Source organism: Moschus berezovskii, chromosome 12, assembly GCF_049115385.1.
Source record: "Moschus berezovskii isolate FMDL1 chromosome 12, NW_MosBer_1.0, whole genome shotgun sequence".
Taxonomy (NCBI): Eukaryota; Metazoa; Chordata; class Mammalia; order Artiodactyla; family Moschidae; genus Moschus; species Moschus berezovskii.
In genome coordinates this window covers 82,107,675-82,127,423 of record NC_142471.1, presented here as the reverse complement: position 1 = coordinate 82,127,423, position 19,749 = coordinate 82,107,675, and the positions used below count along the sequence as shown (strand labels likewise).

Sequence of the window (19,749 nt, the reverse complement as noted above, 5' to 3'; positions counted from 1 at the left end):
TATCCCATAACCATCTTCTAAGTATGGTTTAGGAAAGGAACATCTTGTCACTAAAACCGTGCCTATTATGTACAAAAACACAAACAAAGCATCCTTATATATCTTTACAAACTTCTAGTTTGTAAAGCTTATGAGAGACTCAGCCTCTTGAGAAACAAAATGATGCTATTTGATATTTTTCCTTTACAGAAGGGTTGTTTCTTTTAACAGTCAACACATTGTGTTTTTGCAATGTTGAAGGTCAAATTGGAGTTGTCACTTCAGAAATCAGCAAGGGGTGGATGTTGTGTACTCAGAGTTTGTTTCCTCTTCCAACTAGTTCATCTGCACATAAATGTTCAGAAGACCGTATTCTTTATCCTCACAAGGCAATGAGCTTCAAATGAACCTGGAGTTCTAACTCTCCGCAAGGAATAGTCCTGATAAGTAGGATATCCCATTTGCCATTATCTATTTGTGCTGCAAGGTAATTCATTTTAGGCTGAAATCAAATTGTTTTAAGCTGAGCTGGTATTTTTATTGGTGTCCTTCCAGCCGGCCTTCCTTTTAAGTACCATCGTATTTCAAACAAGCTGATCTAAAGGAAAAGATTACCACAGACAATGCGCATTGTCACAAGGGAACAAAGATGTTCAAGACCTATTTTATGTTATTTATTTTTTTAAGCATTGATAGAGATATGAGAGCACTAGTCTGCTACAGGGGGAAACAAGCTGACTAGTTGATGAAGGGTCGGAAAGATGTGTGATGATGGGAAAGAAAAACAATCTGTTGGTATTTGCTGTAAAATTACCCTCTAAAGTTGAGAAAATATTTGCAAAATATAATAAATACTTTAAAAATCCTGAAAAGCACAACTCTGAATTACTAGGTAATATATACCATTGGTTTCTATTGTAATTTGGTTATTTGGGAACTTTGGCACATATATGCACTTTAGTGTTACCCACAATAATCAAGAGAATTGTTGCACATGATTCTCTGAATTTAACTTTGAATCTTCTCATAGTACAAGGACAAAACATCAAACTCTGATCTACTTCCTATTTCAACAACAACATAAACCCATCACAACACCTAGGTAAGATAGATGAGCATTTTTTATCTCAGGTTACTTAGGAATAGTTTAGATAATCGGTCTAAGCCTTTAAAAGAATTGGCATTTGAGCTCACACTAAAACTCAAATGTATCCCACACAAGATTTATTCTAACACAACCTGTACATCACTGAAAAGCACAAAGTTTAAGGTATCTTTCAGCAACAGGGGCTATAGAGGCACAAAAAACTGTTTCAAGAATTTGCTCAGTAATGCCATCTCCCAAGGCAGATTTTCCAGAGTGAGATCTATCTGACCACGCTCATAGCTGGTTTAAAGCGATGGTGCTTAAACAGCTGTCTTGCCTGAGTGAAAATTTCACTTCTGCCAAAAATAAAACTGGTCAAACCTTTGGATGGGTGAGTAGAATACAGCATACCTGGAGGGGTCTTCGAGGGGTTCAGTTTCTTGTTCACTCAGGGCTGCTGCACAACCAGTCAAGCAGGGCACAATTATTTCCTCAAAGGGTGGGATCCCTGGAAGACAGGTCAGAGTGGAGGGGGGGTGCAGTTTCTAGAAGCTCATCCAAAATACAATGTAGTTTCATATTTAGGAAGCAAAATAATAATTCTTGCTGTTTTCATTTGAGTGCCTGGAGAAAGTAATGGTCAATAATACTTCTTGGTGGTTGTCGCTGTGCCAGGTACCCTGATGCTAAACAAGAATAATCCATTAGAATTTGGAGATAGGGTTGCACGTTCATCAGGAAGCACTGTGAGTTTGAGCTGAAAGAATGCCAGCCCCTCACTCCAGCCACTTACAGTTGACTTCTCAGAGGAAATCTCTTCAGGGCAGAGAAAAATAAGTGTTGAATTGAAATCCTCAAATCCTCTGATAAGCACTCATCCACCATCAAGAAACTGAAGAAGAGGATGCTCCGGGCTCAGACGTTCAGAGAAGTTGCTGCTTTTTGTTCTAAGAGAAAGGGGCTCCACGGTTCAACTCCGAGTGCTACTGCTTCAGACACATCTTCCTCTGAGGCCTGCCCCCCAAACTCTCACTTTTCTGGGACATGCTAACAGGCTGGGCATGTTTCTCAGGGCAGTGAGGTCCCCTTCCCTGACCTGACCTCTGGGATGTGTGGAGTTGGGCTGCCCGGGAGAAAGGGTCTGCCATGTTATCCCCCAGAGCACTAGCAGGGCCACCCTCAGGGTTAGGCCTTAGGTCAGGAGACAGAGGGCCTGCTTGAGCCCCTGAACGCAAGAAGGGGCAGATACTTGGTCCTCCTGTGGGGTTGGAGAGAAGAGAGGCATTTGGATCTGTCTTGGCTGCTCCCTTCTTAATAACGCCAGACTGAGGCCCAAGAGAGCAGTGACAGACACGGGCCAGGATACAGAGGGCAATGTGGGGACGAAACCCAAAACTCGCCAAAGAACAAGCAGACTTTTCTTAGGAAACTCCTCAGCTATGCCACGACTGCACCAGAGTCAGAAAGAGGACTCTCACTGCCTCCGTGGTGGCTCAGTGACAAAGAACTCACCTGTCAATGCAGGAGACACAGGTTTCATCCCTGAGTCAGGGAAGATCCCTTGGATGCTTGAATACCCGGGTGCTCCAGTATTCTTGCCTGGGAAATCCCACGGACAGAGGAGCCTGGCAAGCTACAGTCCATGAGGTTGCAAAAGAGTCGGGCACGAATAAGTGACTAAACAACAAGAAGAACAACCTATGTGAACATAGAACACATGGCTGGGACAGAGATCCTCAGTTCTGGCTGGAATCTTGGCCACTTAGGCATCCATTCTCAGGAACAATCGAAGTGTTCAGCTTGCAATTCAAAGAGAACATGTAGGGAAACTTCCCTGGTGGTCCAGTGGTTAAGACGTCACCTTCACATGCAGGGTGTTCCGGTCTGATCCCTGGTCAGGGAGCTGAGATCCCATATGCCCCGTGGCCAAAAACCAAAATGTAAAACAGAGGCAATACTGTAATAAATTCAATGAAGACTTTAAAATGATCCACATCCAAAAAATCTTTAAAAAAAAAACAAACCCAAAGAGAACACGTAGAAAAGGCCAGCAAAAATCAGGTGAAGGAGAAATATATTCTGAATGTGGAATTCAATAACCAAATTTTATAACCAAGTCATAGATGGCAGATAAACTTATCCTTTGGTTGAGTGCTTTTTCCTAGATGGTCTTGGGGAGGTAAAAAATATATATATAACAAAACTGCATTGGCAATGGGGGTTGGAAGGTCCAATGTTTTTATTTCAGCAATTAAACTCCTGATGAATAGCATACTATATCATAAAATGTTGGCTTCTTAAAGCAGGTTTGAATTTTTACACAATCTGTTTTAACACTGGCATGCATACCTGTATACATATATACTGAGATGGTTCTAATTCTTAATTTAAAAAGTTTGATACAACTAAAATGTTAAATGTACACTATAATGAAAACACTGCTGTAACACCAACCAGATGGCTTGTATTCCTTGAAAAATTATTTAAAGCATTTTGACTTAGAATGATGATGTCATTATTTAAAGAAATTCTTCTAACTGTAAATAAAGGCAGCTCTTTGGCCTAGTGCAACGTATCCTTAATTTGCCTAATCCTAAGAATCACTGAGGTGCTTGCTTCTTAAGCATATGACTGTCCAGGGTCCAGTCCAGTCCTTCTGTATCTTAATCTCTACAGGCAAAGGCGGGAATGTGCGCTGAACCAGGTAGTTCAAGTTTCAAACTCATCTAAGTAAAACCCACACCTATTTTAGCAAAGAGGTTTTGGAAAGTTGACTTTTTTTCAAAGTGGGTAGAATTCGTTCATTTGATCAGTTTTAATTTTTTAAAACATTTTATATGAAACACTTTTCAAATCATAGTTTTATGTTCAAGGCCACAAAGATGTATCATGTATGACAACCAAATGTAAGGATCGATCCCTTCTTGCTAAATTTGAACATGAAAGTGACAATCGATGTTCCTGTCTAAATGTCACCAAGCAATCATTTAAAAAATGCTTTACTAGAACTATATATTTTGAAAGAGTCAAAGCTGCTATTGACCCAAATATCCAAGTGGAGTTTTTTTTAGAAATCTCTATAGTCTAGAAATATAGGAACTGACTCGAGGTTTTTATGAAATCTTCACTTGCAAAAACCTACATGGCTTTTATAGATGCTGAAAATATGAATGAAAAATTAATAGACGATTTATAAAACAGTTGGTCGAAAAAGAGTGCCCTGGTGGCCCCACGACTGTTAGAAACCAGCTACACATACTGCACTGAGGGCCCAATGTGTAAGCTTTGTGTCTATCATGTCCACTGTCTTCTAGGTTCACAACAGCTTGCAAGGTGAGTACAGTAGCTTTCCCATGCAGATGGTAAGTCTGAGGCTTCGAAAAGGTAAAACGTGCCAGCACCACATAGCTCAAAGCTGGTTGCAACATCTGTTCTCAGGCCCAACCACCGGTCTGCACTCTAAGTGACCCTGCAGCAGCACAAAGCCATGTAGTCACTGCTGTCTTACTGTAACCCAAAGAAAATGAGATATCGGGAAGCACAGTAAGGATGGATTACAGGTTGAAATATATTCCATTTGTAGTTTTCCTACTGAACATAACACCATAGTATATGGTATACATTTTCCTTCTATGTGTCTCACTAAATAAATTTTCATTTAAAAGCAATTATGAAAATCTCAGTCCTCTTCAAATGTATTAAACTGATCTGTGAGCACGTGCATCCTCTTCAACAAGAAATCTCTAATTGTCCACTATTAAAATGATTAAAAAAATTTTTTTAACCAAAACTTTTCATTCTATTTAACCAAAGCTTTTCATCTTGGGTGGAATAAGAAATCCTAAAAGTTAAAGAATTTTTCAAAGTCATTCTAAATTGAAATGTACAGAGTTCCATTAAGGTAAATTTTCAAGAGAATCAGTCATTTAATGCCTAACTTCTTGAACAGTATTTGGGTATACTTGTGGTTTATTTCTTTTCTTTCTTTTTTTTTTTTCAAAGGAAGCTTCCAGATTAAAAGTGTTTGGGATGCGGGGAAAAAAGAAAATGATACAGATTCAAAGCGATTATCCCCAAGGTCTTTTCAATCTACTTCACATAGGGTGAAGTATTTTCTTGCCAGTAAAAAGCTTTGGAAAGATGAGAAGATATTGCATAATTTAGTCACAGAGTTAGCCATAGTTGGCCCAGAAACATAGAGTATATGACTTTAACTTAATATTGCATTATGTCCCATAATTGTCTAAAATTCAAATTTACAAATTTTAAGAACTCTATGAGATTTGAGATGAATGAGGCTTGACAATTCTTTCACAGTAATTCCGTTTAGCCTCTCTAAAAATACAGCTGAAATAGATTTTACATTCAACTCTGTATATGTCTGTCTTTTTGTTATATATGCTTTCATGATAACTGTTACAGAGTATTAAGCAAACTGGGCAATCATTTTATATTTACATGATTCTACTTTTGTATTCATCAGTTTTGTCAATCTATTTTTCCATGAGAAAAAAAAAATCAACATTTAAAGGGCCCCCCAAAAAGCTAATAAAATTGCTTGATTGTTTTCAGGAGACATTTACAAACTTTGCTCAATTTCTTTCTTTTTTTTTGAAAGAAAATTTCATAGGGAGGTAAAAAACAAACAGCTCCACTTCCTATCCCTACCCAAACCCCATAGGCTATAGATTAAATTGATCTAAGAATTAGTCTACCTTTTAACACGTGGAAAAACAGCAAAATTATCATGCCAACATAAGGAATATATACTATAATTCATAAATGTCTAATCATCAAAACAATGACACAGTCATGGTTAGATGCAACCTAACAATCTTATATATGATGCAACTACATATTTATGATCATTCCTGCTATACATCACATTCGATCCTCATCAAATTAAGCTGGCTATGTAAAAGTGGCATTGTGAAATAAACATTTAATATCACAATAGGGTCATATTCTGCTACTGCACAACCATAGCATGCAAGCAACTATGCATTAGCTGTAAACAGTAAAGTGTCATTATCTTCCAGAAATCCAAAGAATGTGATAAGTACATAGAGAGTACTAAACATCAATTATATTTAAATGACTTTCACACTGAACAAAACTATATTGCACAGAGCAGCTTTGGATGTGTCTCTTGTCACTGCTGTCTTCATATATTCTGTAGTCACCTTGAAGTTAAGAAATTGCAGTTCCAAACAAGCTCTGTTCATCTACTGAGTTCTACTGGATGGCTGTCAAAAATGAGGACACACATGAGTCTACATTCCAATGTGAAAGCTGTATTAAACCGTCTTCCCTTTCTGCCATAATTCAGATGTTTGAATCATTAAGAATATTCTGAATGCGGGCAGTGACAAACTTATTATATTTCTCAAATTGGAGGCTTTCATGACATCAATGTGCTCGTGTTAGAAACAGGAATACTGTAGATGCTTGCCAGCAAATGCTCTTCTCTACTTGTATTATAAGTGAAAACAGTTGGCAGGAAGAAACCTGGGTCATATTATGACTTGGAGGGGGTTTTGACTCTAAAATGCTTTTCAGAGCGTTTGTAAAAGGTAGATAAAATCTAGCAGCTAGGAGAGGAGGGCCAAAAGAACGTGATCCATTCTTCTAAAAATGCAGATGGATCATTGAGGTCTGATCCAATGATTCTGAGGCAATTAAAAAAATTACCATATTAGAGCGGAAGCTTGCATACTGTAAAATAACTATTTCAGCTCTCTTCAGGTTTGTGGCATTGGAGGCTGGTTTGGGAAGGAGGGGAAAAATTGATTGCTGGACAGGCTTTTCCATGCTCTATCAGCTCTGATAATGAGTTAGGCAGTTGGCATGGACGACAGCAATGTCCTCGTCACTCAGAATTCTAATAAACCTCCTGTGAAGTTGCACAATACCATCGAACCAAATGGATTCATTTTGGTCTGCATTCCAGTTAGGTGAAAAAGAATGACATTTGAAAACTGAGTTTGGACATGATATGGTCCTGTGAAATATTTAAATACATTTACCTACATCCTACTAAATCAAAATCTTGCTTCTACATTTACAAGGAGATAAAATAGTCTTTAAAGCCATTGCAATGTGTTCATTTCCTGTTCATATACAAGTGACATAAGTTTGCTTAGGAGGCAAAAACTGTACAGTTCTCATCACTCAGGCATTATAAAATGTCTTTCTTTAAAGTCCTGGGATATAAACAGTTTGATTTATATGAATTACATATTTTTCATCTGCATTAAGAAACAATATACATCTTTTTTTTTCCAGAGTACTTTAATGTTATCTATGATAAGCCTAAGATAGCTGTAAAAACTAACTTTATCACCTGTGACCATCAATACTATTAATTTTATAAAACTCATGAACATTCTTTGGCCACTCGGGTCATTCCCCTTTCAGAGGGAACTATGTTTAGGCCCTGGGACCATACAGAGATTTGTCTCCATGAAAAGTGAGGCCTTGGACCAGCCTTTAATGGAAGCCATTTACAGAGTCAAACATGACAGAACCTATAGGAGCAGTTTCTGTTTCTCAGACACAAGTTCCTTGACGCGTTGAGAGGTGGTGTTTTCGATTTCGGACTCCTGAAGTTTTGTCTTTACTATCTGAAGGCTTCTGTTGTGAAATATCTATTAGGGCACTGGCAATTGCAAGGCCTGGAAGAAGAGGAAAAAGGCAGGTAAATGTTTGGTTAGACATTTTTGGGATGGCAACAGTGGTGGTCTAGTATTGTTTTATATTCAGCAATCAAATGTGTAGCTGTTTACTGGAAGTTGTCAGGTTCAGTTCAGTTGCTCAGTCGTGTCCAACTCTTTGTGACCCCATGAATCACAGCACGCCAGGCCTCCCTGTCCATCACCAACTCCCGGAGTTCACTCAAACCCATGTCCATTGAGTCGGTGATGCCATCACGCCATCTCATTCTCTGTCGTCCCCTTCTCCTCCTGCCCCCAATCCAGTTTACCCTTTACTTATAATATTTCTTGTTTTACTTTTTTTCAGTTGAAACATAGTTGACTTACAACACTGTAATAATTACTGCTATACAGCAGAGTGATTCAGTTATATGCATAAATACATTCTTTTTCACATTTTAAAATATTTCTAACCTTGGACATATGAACTGTATACATGAAGAAGAGCAAATAAAATTAACTGACTCTGATTTTGGACAATCAAATTGCTGTGTGACAAAAACACCACAATCAGTGTGGATATGACTCCACACCTTTGTTTCTACGTCCAAACACAAATGTGTTCTAAAAGTATAAGGAACTTTCAGTGTTACTATTGATTGTGTGTGTGTGTATATGTGTGTATAACAAAAGTCAGCATATATATATTTTTTTAATTAGAGTAGTTTTAGGTTTACAGAAATGTTGAACCAATATTGATACATGATTATTAACTAAAGTCTATGGTTTACATTAGGGATCACACTTTGGGCTGTATACAAAGTTCTACGGGTTTTGATAAATGCACACTGTCATATACTAACTGTGAAAGAATCATACAAAATAGTTTCATTGCCCTAAAAATTTCCTGGGCTTTACCAGTTTATCCTTCCCCTTACCCTGAGCTTCTGGTAACCACTGATCTTTTCTCAAAGATCTCTATAGTTCTGCACTTTCCAGAGTGTCATATAGTTGGAATCATACAGTATGTAGCCTTTTCAGATTGTCTTGTTTCACTTAGCAATATTCCTTAAAGTTCCACCATATCTCTTCTTGGCTTGATGACCCATTTCTTTTATTGCTAAATAATATTCCATTGAATTGATATACTACAGTTTGTCCATAGGGTCACAAGAGTTGGAGACAACTGGGCGGCTAAACAGAAGCAACAATAATGTACGATGTTGAACATCTTTTCCTATACTTATTTGTCATATGTACATATTTCTTTAGTGAGGTATCCATTCAGACCCTTTGTCTATTTTTAATTTTCTTGTTTGTTTTCTTATTGTTGAATCTTAAGAGATTTCTTTTACATTTTGGATACCAGTCCTTTTTCAGATACAGGTTTAGCAAATATTGTCTCCCAGACTGTTGTCTGTCTTTTCATTCTCTTACATTGCTTTTAAGAGGTAAGAAAGTACCCTAGGGATAGAGCTGTGAAATGTACGTAGAAGAAAGACAACTTGCAGAAATTTAGTGAATAAATGTCTTAAATATAAGAAAAAGATCATTAGCATTATCAGTAGAATATCTACATGAAAGTAGATGTCTAGCTATCAAAGGTAATGAAGAATATTGTTTTGTCCACTGATTGATAGGAACATGTGTTAATATGTACAGAAATAGTAAAGACTTTCCTAAATTTATACAAGCAATGGCTGAATCCAATACCCTGGTTTCAGTTCAGTTCAGTTCAGTCACTGAGTCAAGTCTGACTCTTTGCGACCCCATGGATTGCAGCATGCCAGACTTCCCTGTCCATCACCAACTCCAGGAGCTCGCTCAAACTCATGTCCATCGAGTCGGTGATGCCATCCAACCATCTCATCCTCTGCCATCCCCTTCTCCTCCTGCCTTCAATCTTTTCCAGCATCAGGGTCTTTTCCAATGAGTCAGTTCTTCACATCAGGTGGCCAAAATATTGGAGTTTCAGCTTCAACATCAGTCCTTCCAATGAATATTCAGGACTGATTTCCTTTAGGATGGACTGGTTGGATCTCCTTGCAGTCCAAGGGACTCTCAAGAGTCTTCTCCAACACCACAGTTCAAAAGCATCAATTTTTCAGTGCTCAGCTTTCTTTATAGTCCAACTGTCACATCCATACATGACCACTGGAAAAACCATAGCTTTGACTAGACGGAACTTTTTCGGCAAAGTAATGTCTCTGCTTTTTAATATGCTGTCTAGGTCAGTGTTCTTGCCTGGAGAATCCCAGGAACAGGGAAGCCTGGTGGGTTTCCATCTATGGGGTTACACAGAGTCGGACATGACTGAAGTGACTTAGCAGCAGCAGGTTGGTCATAGCTTTCCTTCCAAGGAGCAAGCATCTTTTAATTTCATGGCTGCAGTCACCATCTGCAGTGACTTTGGAGCTCAAGAAAATAAAGTCTCTCACTGTTTCCATATCCCTATCTACTTGACATGAAGTGATGGGACCAGATGCCATAATCTTAGTTATTTTTTGAAAAGTAAGATCAATCCTGGATGTTCATTGGAGGGACTGATGCTAAAGCTGAAACTGCAATACTTTGGCCACCTCATGCGAAGAGTTGACTCACTGGAAAAGACTCTGATGCTGGGAAAGGTTGGGGGCGGGAGGAGAAGGGGACGACAGAGAATGAGACGGCTGGATGGCATCACGGACTCTGTGGACATGAGTTTGAGTGTACTCCGGGAGTTGGTGATGGACAGGGAGGCCTGGCGTGCTGTGATTCATGGGGTCGCGGAGAGTCGGACACGACTGAGCGACTGAACTGAACTGAACTGAACTGAATGTCTCTTTCTATTTATTTTTTGTTTATTAAAGTAAATTTTATTTTATTTCATTTTTTCCACAGAATTTCAAGTAATCTTTATTAATTTTTTAAAATTTTGAATGTTGAGTTTTAAGCCAACTTTTTCACTCTCCTCTTTCACTTTCATCAAGAGGCTCTTTAGTTCCTTTTCACTTTCTGCCACAAAGCACGGTATCATCCGCGTATCTGAGGTAACTGATATTTCTCCAAGCAGTCTTGATTCCAGCTTGTGCTTCACTCAGCCTGGCATTTCGCATGATGTACTCTGCATATAAGTTAAATTAGCAGGGTGACAATATATAGCCTTGATATACTCCTTTCCCAATTTGGAACCAGTCAATTGTTCCATGTCCGGTTCTAACTGTGCTTCTTGACCTGCATAGAGATTTCTGAGGAGGCAGGTCAGGTGGTCTAGTATTCCCATGTCTTGAAGATCATTTTCCACAGTTTGTTGTGATCTACACAGTCAAAGGCTTTGGCATAATCAATAAAGCAGAAGTAGATGTTTTTCTGGAACTCTCTTGCTTTTTTGATGATCCAACAGATGTTGGCAATTTGATCTCTGGTTCCTCTACCTTTTCTAAATCCAGCTTGAACATCTCGAAGTTCACTGTTCACATACTGTTTAAGCCTGGATTGGAGAATTTTGAGCATTACTTTGCTAGCATGTGAGATGATTGCAACTGTGTGGTAAAAAAAGAAACTGTCCTTTTCCAGTCCTGTGGCTACTGCTGAGTTTTCCAAATTTGCTGGCATATTGAGTGCAGCACTTTTACAGCATCATCTTTTAGGAATTGAAGTAGCTCAACTGGAATTCCATCACCTCCACTGCTGCTGCTGCTAAGTCACTTTAGTCGTGTCCGACTCTGTGTGATCCCATAGATGGAAGCCCACCAGGCTCCCCCATCCCTGGGATTCTCCAGGCAAGAACACTGGAGTGGGTTGCCATTTCCTTCTCCAATGTGTGAAAGGGAAAAGTGAAAGTGAAGTCGCTCAGTCATGTCCGACCCTTAGCGACCCCACGGAATGCAGCCTATCAGGCTCCTCCATCCATGGGATTTTCCAGGCAAGAGTACTGGAGTGGCTTGCCATTGCCTTCTCCACTAGCTTTGTTTAAAGTGATGCTTCTTAAGGCCCACTTGACTTCACATTCCAGGATGTCCGGCTCTAGGTGACTGATCACACCATCGTGGTTATCTGGTTCATGAAGATCTTTCTTGTACAGTTCTTCCGTGTATTCCTGCCACCTCTTCTCAATACCTTCTACTTCTTTTAGGTCCATATCATTTCTGTCCTTTATTGTGCCTATTTTAACATGAAATGTTCCCTTGGTATTTCTAATTTTCTTGAAGAGATCTCTAGCCTTTCCCATTCGATTGTTTTCTCTATTTCCTTGCACTGATCAATGAGGAAGGCTTTCTTATCTCTCCTTGCTATTCTTTGGAACTTGAATTCAAATGGAACTTGCATTTTCTCCTTTGCCTTTCACTTCTCTTCGTTTCACAGCTATTTGTAAGGCCTCCTCAGACAACCATTTTGCCCTTTTGCATTTCTTTTTCTTGTGGCTATCTTGATTACTACCTCCTGTACAATATCACGAACCTCCATCCATAGTTCTTCAGGCACTCTATCAGATCTAATCCCTTGAATCTATTTTTCACTTCCACTGTGTCACTGTAAAGGATTTGATTTAGGTCATACCTGAATAGTCTAGTGGTTTTCCCTACTTTCTTCAATTCATGTCTGAATTTTGCAGTACTGAATTCATGATCTGAGCCACAGGCAGCTCCCGGTCTTGTTTTTGCTGACTGTATAGAGCTTCTCCATCTTTGGCTGCAAAGAATATAATCAATATGATTTTGGTACTGACCATCTGGTGATGGCCATGTGTAGAGTCTTCTCTTGTGTTGCTGGAAGAGGGTATCTGCTATGACCAGAGTGTTCTCTTGGCAAAAGTCTATTAGCCTTTTCCCTGCTTCATTCCAAGGCCAAATTTGCCTGTTACTCCAGGTATCTCTTGACTTCCTATTTTTGCATTTCAGTCCCCTATAATGAAAAGGACATCTTTTTTGGGTGTTTGTTCTACAAGGTCTTGTAGGTCTTCATGGAACTGTTCAACTTCAGCTTCTTCAGCATTACTGGTTGGGGCATAGACTTGGATTACTGTGTCACTGAATGGTTTGCCTTGGAAATGAACAGAGATCATTCTGTCATTTTTGAGATTGCATCCAAGTACTGCATTTCAGACTCTTTTGTTGACTATGATGGCTACTCCATTTCTTCTAAGGGATTCTTGCCCACGGTAGTAGATGTAATGGTCATCTGAGTTAAATTAGCCCATTCCAGTCTATTTTAGTTGACCAAAGCAAAACTACCGACCTGGGGAGTTCACATTTCAGTGTCATATTTTTTCGCCTTTTCATACTGTTCATGGGGTTCTCAAGGCAAGAATACTGAAGTGGTTTGCCATTCCCTTCTCCAGTGGACCATGTTTTGTCAGAACTCTCCACCATGACCCATCTGTCTTGGGTCACCCTCATACCCTGGTTTATCACAGCTATATAGGAACCATTTTAGTTTCTGTCGACTTCCACAGACTTTTTGAATAAAATGAGATGTACCAAATCCCCATAGTAATCCATGAGACGAGATTGCTTGCTTCAAGAAGTCACCAATTTCCCTTCTGTAAGGCCTTGGAGACTTGACTCTGAATTGAGTTGAACCAGTCCCTGAGCTCTCACAGACATCTTCTCAATCTGCTGCTCTTAGAGGAAGGCCTCACATTGGAATCTCATGCTATGTTGTTGAATTATTTTATTCCTGTGGGTCAATGTGTACTAAATAAGTCTCAAATATGATCTGGCAAGAATAGAACTCCAGAGATTTATGAACAGAAAGGAATGCCAGCGAGGGGAAATGGGTACTATAAGAAGATCAGCTAGTCTCCTGTACAGCACTGTGCTGTAGAAATCAAGGGGAAGGAGGGTTCATGTCATCTGCTAAAGTACACAAGGAGCAGCAGGTGAGGCTTGCCACAGAGGCCTTTGGATCTGCTCAAGGAAGATTCTGGTGATCCTGGAGTCATTTCCATACTCAGCTGAGGATGGAAGCCAGACAAGTCAGCAGGTAATGAGGTAAGAGGGAGTGTGGCCAACAGATATTAGTTCTATGTTGACGACATTTATCAATGGAGAGACGTAAGTAAGCTGGTACACAGAGGAAGCAGCAGGGTCAGACGAGATCTAGGTGAATGCATGTGATGATCTGAGTACATATATTTTTAAAGTACATATATTTTTTAAAGGTACATTTGAAAACAGAAGAGAAGGTATTTATGGAGAAGGAGAAATGAATGGTGTTATGGAGGGAAGGGATTAAAAATTAATCCCTGGCTAGGCTGATAATCTTCCATCTTTCCCTTTTAAGAGTTGCTGCTAAATAAACTACTCTTTCAGGATATTAAATGACTATCTGAGTTTCTTAGAGATAACACAAGCTTATAGGTTCAAAGTTTAAGTAAAAACTGCTTTTGTGACCTACAAAGAGCCCATATGAACTTCTGAAGTGTAAAAAATGGATGTTTTAACCACTTACTCTGCTGTAACAAATAATTATTTTGTTACTTCTTTAAGGGAGGGAGTGGAAGCACATTATTAAAAAAAAAGAAATAAACCATAGACCATGGTTGTGCTAAGTGACAGTTCTGTTCAGACAGGCATTAAGTTTCCAAGGATTTCCTGGCACACTTCTGTCAAAATTTACAACCTTCTGTTATTTTATCCTTGGCACCATCTTATCCAGAGACAGCCAAATATGAAAAATAAAACATGTCTCTTTTAATGTGGACAGAGAACACTTACACTAATTCTGATGATCACAGCGTCCAAATATGAAATCATGTTATTCATTAAACTACTGCATGACCTCGTCCAAAGAGCCCTGAGAAATTACACTTTCCCACTTACTTGTGGCTGCAAACATTGTTTTCCATACAGAAGATACATGGCCAAGAGAGAAGTAAACAGTTTAAATGGCCCAAACAGGAAATTTTATGCTAATCCTAAACTGTGACTGTAGCTGTGTATTTTGGGGTATGTGAATGTGAAGTCTGGGTTTACTAATGACTTGTAAGCTTAGAAACATGCAGTTGAAACTAATCAGTCATAAACCATATTTCAGTCCTTAATTTAAAACTAAAATTACAAATCACGCTTGTTTCTAATTTGACAGCTTTTTATCCTTTCTTATGAAAACTGAACAACCAATTGCATTTTCAGTTTCTACATTAACAGCAATTTGTATTCAAGAAACTATGCTTTCCTCCAGGCAGTGATGTTTGAGTGACAACCATGTATACTCAAAGAGGACACTCAGAGGGCCATTTGCTCCGGTCTTATCTTCTTAATGGGCCAAATGATGCTTTTATTCAAACTTAAGCTTGGGTCCTTTCACTGGACCACACAACTGGTGGCACACCATGAGTTCTTGTGCATTTAAATCCTGTAATCCAATTAGAAACAGCACAGTTATCATAATAACTGCAAGTATGCATGTGTGCCTTGTGTTAAATTAAGTGTAAGTTTTTATTACTAAGTTTGCATGTCTTCATATTTTCATATATGTGTGCATGTGTACTAAGTTGCTTCAGTCATGTCTGACTCCTTACGACCCTTTGGACTACAGCCTGACAGGCTCCTCTGCCTGGAATTCTCCAGGGAAGAATATGGAGTGGGCTGCCATGCTTCTTCCAGGGGATCTTCCCAACTCAGAGATTGAACTCAGGTCTCCTACGGTTCTTGCACTGCAGACAGATTCGTCACAACTCAGCCGCTGGGAAGCCCACTCATATATGAAGAACTTTTAAAAATTGCAACAATAACCCCAAAATTGATAGGTCCTCCTTCAACCTGTAAGAGGCCCTGGACACAAAAGTAAACTGGAGAGACAAAAATCCTATCTTCTTAAATTATCTTAAATTTAAGGAGTGTGTGAAGGACTCATTAAAAAAGAGAGAGAGAAATTAAAGTAATTTCTGTCATTACCTTTCAGCATATTTATTGTAAGGAACCTACTTTTCTTAATTGAGAAAAGGAAGTCAAATCAGTAGCTCTTTAAAGAAAGAAAATATTGCCTCCCTTCTCCCAGAAAATGTAACAGTTACTTGCTGGTAAGAGACTGAAGATACAGACAATGGCCAGATGATATATGAAAACAGAACTCTGGCCCACAGGCTGTAGCAACCTGCACAGGCAACCAACCTCTTATCTACAATCACCAGCCCAAGAACCCCACCTGCTATGTTAGGCTTATAGGAGTTAGACTGCTATCTTTAGTAACAATTCAGGGTGTCAAACAATTACCCCTGTAACAAGGAGCCCTGAAAAGTCAGGACTTGATTAATGACTGACAGCTTCCCTAATTTTTGTCCCTGTTTTCAACTTAGGACCTACTGGAGAAAGGTAAATATATATCCCTAACCAACCACATGGGCTTCCCTGGTGGCTCATATGGTGAAGAATCTGGTTGCAAGGCAGAAAACCTGAGTTCGATCCCTGGTCGTGAAGATCCCCTGGAGAAGGGAATGGCAACCCACTCCAGTATCCTCGCCTGGGGAATTCCATGGACAGAGGAACCTGGCAGGCGTCCATGGGGTTGCAGAGTTGGACATGACTGAGTGACTAAGCACACAGCCAACCACATAGGATGTCCCGCTTCTGGTTAGCCCGCCTCTAGCCTTCCAGCTCTCTGGTGCCAACACTCTTCAAGAAGCACATACTTGAAGGCCTCTCTTTTTTTCCATTATAGAATGTTTCCACACATTTGCCTGTCTCTGAAGTCTTCACCAGGCTTCCCCAGTGGCTCAGTGGTAAAGAATCTGCCTGCACTGCAGGAGATGCAGAGTCGATCCCTGGGTCGGGAAGATCCCCTGGAGAAGGAAATGGCAACCTTCTCCAGTATTCTTGCCTGTGAAATCCCATGGACAGAGGAAGCCTGACATACTACAGTCCGTGGTGTCGCCAAAGAATCAGACATGATTTAACAACTGAACAACACGTCTCTGCCACCGTGCAAGCAAGCAATGATGGATGACTCCCTCACTGTGTATCAAGTTCTGAATGAGCTGTCTTTGCTTCTAATTTGGTTGGTCTTGGTTTATTGTCACACTGGCAACGAGGAAATAAAGGCAGCTTGAGATCTTTCCTGGATTGTTAAGAAAACGTACATCAAGAAAATCAAAGCAACTTAGAAATGAGATCTCCGTATCGGTCTTTGAAGCAAATGCTTTCTCCTGGTTTAGATTTTGCTAGGAACTTTTTCCTAGTGACAGGTTTTTCTGGTGATGATCCCACACTCCGAGAGCCGCTGGAGAAAGTACTTCCTCCTGGCAGGAGGCTGCGCAGTGGCACACGCCCCGTGTTCCATTAAAATCGGGTCACTCCCGAAGATCATTTTTCAAAAAGTCACACAAATCATCTGATGAAATCCACTTATTGGGTTCTCGAGGCCCAGCACAGTTTCTTGTTATCAAAGCAATACAATTAACTGGGGGAACAATTCATTATTTTAGACTGGTGGTCTAAAGGAATTTCATTTACCATGTCAAGATGATGCACAGACGCTGCAGGCTAGCAAAATTTACATCAAAATATGCCAGGAGATTCAATACATATGCTGGGGTTTAAATATTTCTTATAAGCTTTACCTTTTTGCACTTTTAGTTCTTATATACCAGATACTATGACATTTAGATTATTTAAAATATGAATTATCAACCTCATAAGGGAGAAGGTACCATCTTCTATTTCCTATTCCATTTTCCATGGCCTCTTGGCATTCTGAACTGGCGCTTGCTAATGGGGAGCTGGCTGCCCTGGTTCACCAGGGTGGAGCAAGCTGGGAGGAAAGCAGGCTTCTTTGGGGCCATGCACATTTCTTTCAGAACACTGGCACTGCTTAGTAGTCACTGGTTCGCATGCCAAGAGCTACCAGAGATATTTAGAACATGTAGAAGATGCACCCAAATCAGGCCTTTACTCAGGACGTCGGATTAAAAAACTATGTTTTCCTTTTAAATTTAAGAACTTCATTTCTCAGTAATCCTGTACAGACACGCCCAAAAGAGAAAGCAATGGAAATGAGTACCAGCTAAATAATTTAAATGGTAAATATATCTTTCTAAGACTACTAAGTTTGAGACAAAAACCACCAAGGAGAAACATTAGGAATTTAGTTATCTTGAGTAAAACATTAGATTTTTCTAATGGAAGTGAAATGGTATTAGTAGGTGCCAGCAGTAACAATCTAATCATAAAATTACTGATGTGTGTTTGTTTTTTTTTTACAATTATGCAGAACAATTAATAAGTACAGTAATAAAATACTGCACATCAAATGTAATTGCCTTGGAAAGAACACTCTCGCTTTATGTACAAACATCGCACTTCCATTTTACATTTGAACAGATCCTCAGAAAAGTCATTCATTTCGAAATGCTCTCCTCCCAAGTCTGTGTAAGAGCAGGCACCACTATATATTTTAATTTTCCAAGAAAACAACTTCATTAGGCGTGAAAGGTTAATTGCAGGTTTAAGTGGAGCTCAGGGAATGGTTCTGGGTCTGTAGTGAATTGCACAGCCTGCTTCAGGAAGACTTGAATGAGTGCTGTAAACTGTTTGCCCCGCTGCAATGTTTTACTACCTCATTTACTATCTGTCTTCTTTTACAGCTTGTATTTGTAGTTCTTCTAAACCTTTAATGGCTACAGTTTTATTTCACTGTAATCAGATTTAAATGGAAATACCATGCTGGGATGTTTAAATGCTTTCCCTCTGATTGTATACAGCTACATACTACTGATCGGAGTCTTGGCTATCCTTCACACGATTAAGAAAGTCACTTTGGGAAACTTTGGTGTGACATAGACTTGTGCTATTGTGCAGACTGAATTTAATATTCAGTGTGGCCACCCTTGCCAACAGGCAACTAGGGCTGGATGCATAATTAGAAAATATGCATTTCCATTTTAATTTATCTGTTGGAAGGCCAGCACCACTGAAGTCATTATTAGGCAAAACTCCAAAGGTTACATTGTTGAACAAAAATTGAAATACTTCAAGTGCTGAAGATACTGGAATGATAAATAGACTAGTCATATTTGTCTGAGAGTTAAAGAGAGCTTTCCCTTCACCTACTAAAAACCAGTGATAACTACAGATGCCAGTGTTTAAATACAAATGATAATTGTCTTCTGGTTTATAAAATTTTGTTTGGCCTTTAACACATCATAATATTTTAAATGTTCATTTAAATACACACTATTAAATTCTACAAAATGTAATCTTGCTTGAGCACCACAGTGCTGAGCACTTCCTGGATTTTATATGAACTTTTTCCTCATTGGAATGAGCTGCTTTGCTAACCAAGGTCCGTCTAGTCAAGGCTATGATTTTTCCAGTGGTCATGTATGGATGTGAGAGTTGGACAGTGAAGAAAGCTGACTGCTGAAGAATTGATGCTTTTGAACTGTTGTGTTGGAGAAGACTCTTGAGAGTCCCTTGGACTGCAAAGAGATCCAACGAGTCCATTCTAAAGGAGATCAATCCTGGGTGTTCATTGGAGGACTGATGCTAAAGCTGAAGCTCCAATACTTTGGCCACCTCATGCGAAGAGTTGACTCACTGGAAAAGACTCGGATGCTGGGAGGGATTGAGGGCAGAAGGAGAAGGGGACGACAGAGAATGAGATGGCTGGATGGCATCACCGACTCGATGGACATGAGTTTGAGTGAAATCCGGGAGTTGGTGATGGACAGGGAGGCCTGGCATGCTGTGATTCATGGGGTCACAAAGAGTCGGACACGATTGAGCGACTGAACTGAACTGAACAGATCATGGACTGTACTGTCTCAAGTCATTATTTAAGGCAAATCCTCATGGTTCTTCACAACCAAAGTTTCTCTTAGATCTTTTCAGTTTTGATTTTAATTACATACTATGAAATTTTATTGACTCATTTGAAATACTTTGTGACTCTTTTTTTAGAGCCACTAACATTGTAAGAACCAGCTTTGCAGCTGCCTCTTCATGCTTTTAAGTAAATTTCTAATTGAGAATTCCCTGTTTCTAAGCCAACAGGGAAAATACATCCTAGTATTTTCTTAATTCAATTAAAAAAATCTGTTATATGATAATC

The 19,749-nt window shown here is 39.4% G+C and overlaps 1 protein-coding gene across 2 annotated transcripts in view; it reads right to left on the bottom strand.

Annotated features, from left to right (window-relative positions):
- Positions 1-1,482: 1,482 nt before the first annotated feature.
- The window catches only part of ATRNL1 (attractin like 1), an 843,932-nt gene continuing 825,665 nt past the window's right edge, over positions 1,483-19,749 (bottom strand). Inside the window, exons 29-30 of one of the 2 annotated variants that reach the window (XR_016038801.1) lie at positions 2,579-7,740; positions 1,483-1,574 (exon numbers count right to left, since the gene is read on the bottom strand). Coding sequence is in view for 1 of the 2 variants with exons in the window: in XM_055424575.2 (XP_055280550.2) it covers positions 7,616-7,740 (125 nt within the window). In the remaining variant the exon portion in view is untranslated. Of the gene's footprint in view, positions 1,575-2,471; positions 7,741-19,749 lie in introns of those variants that run through there. The other variant, XM_055424575.2, reaches the window with a different exon arrangement.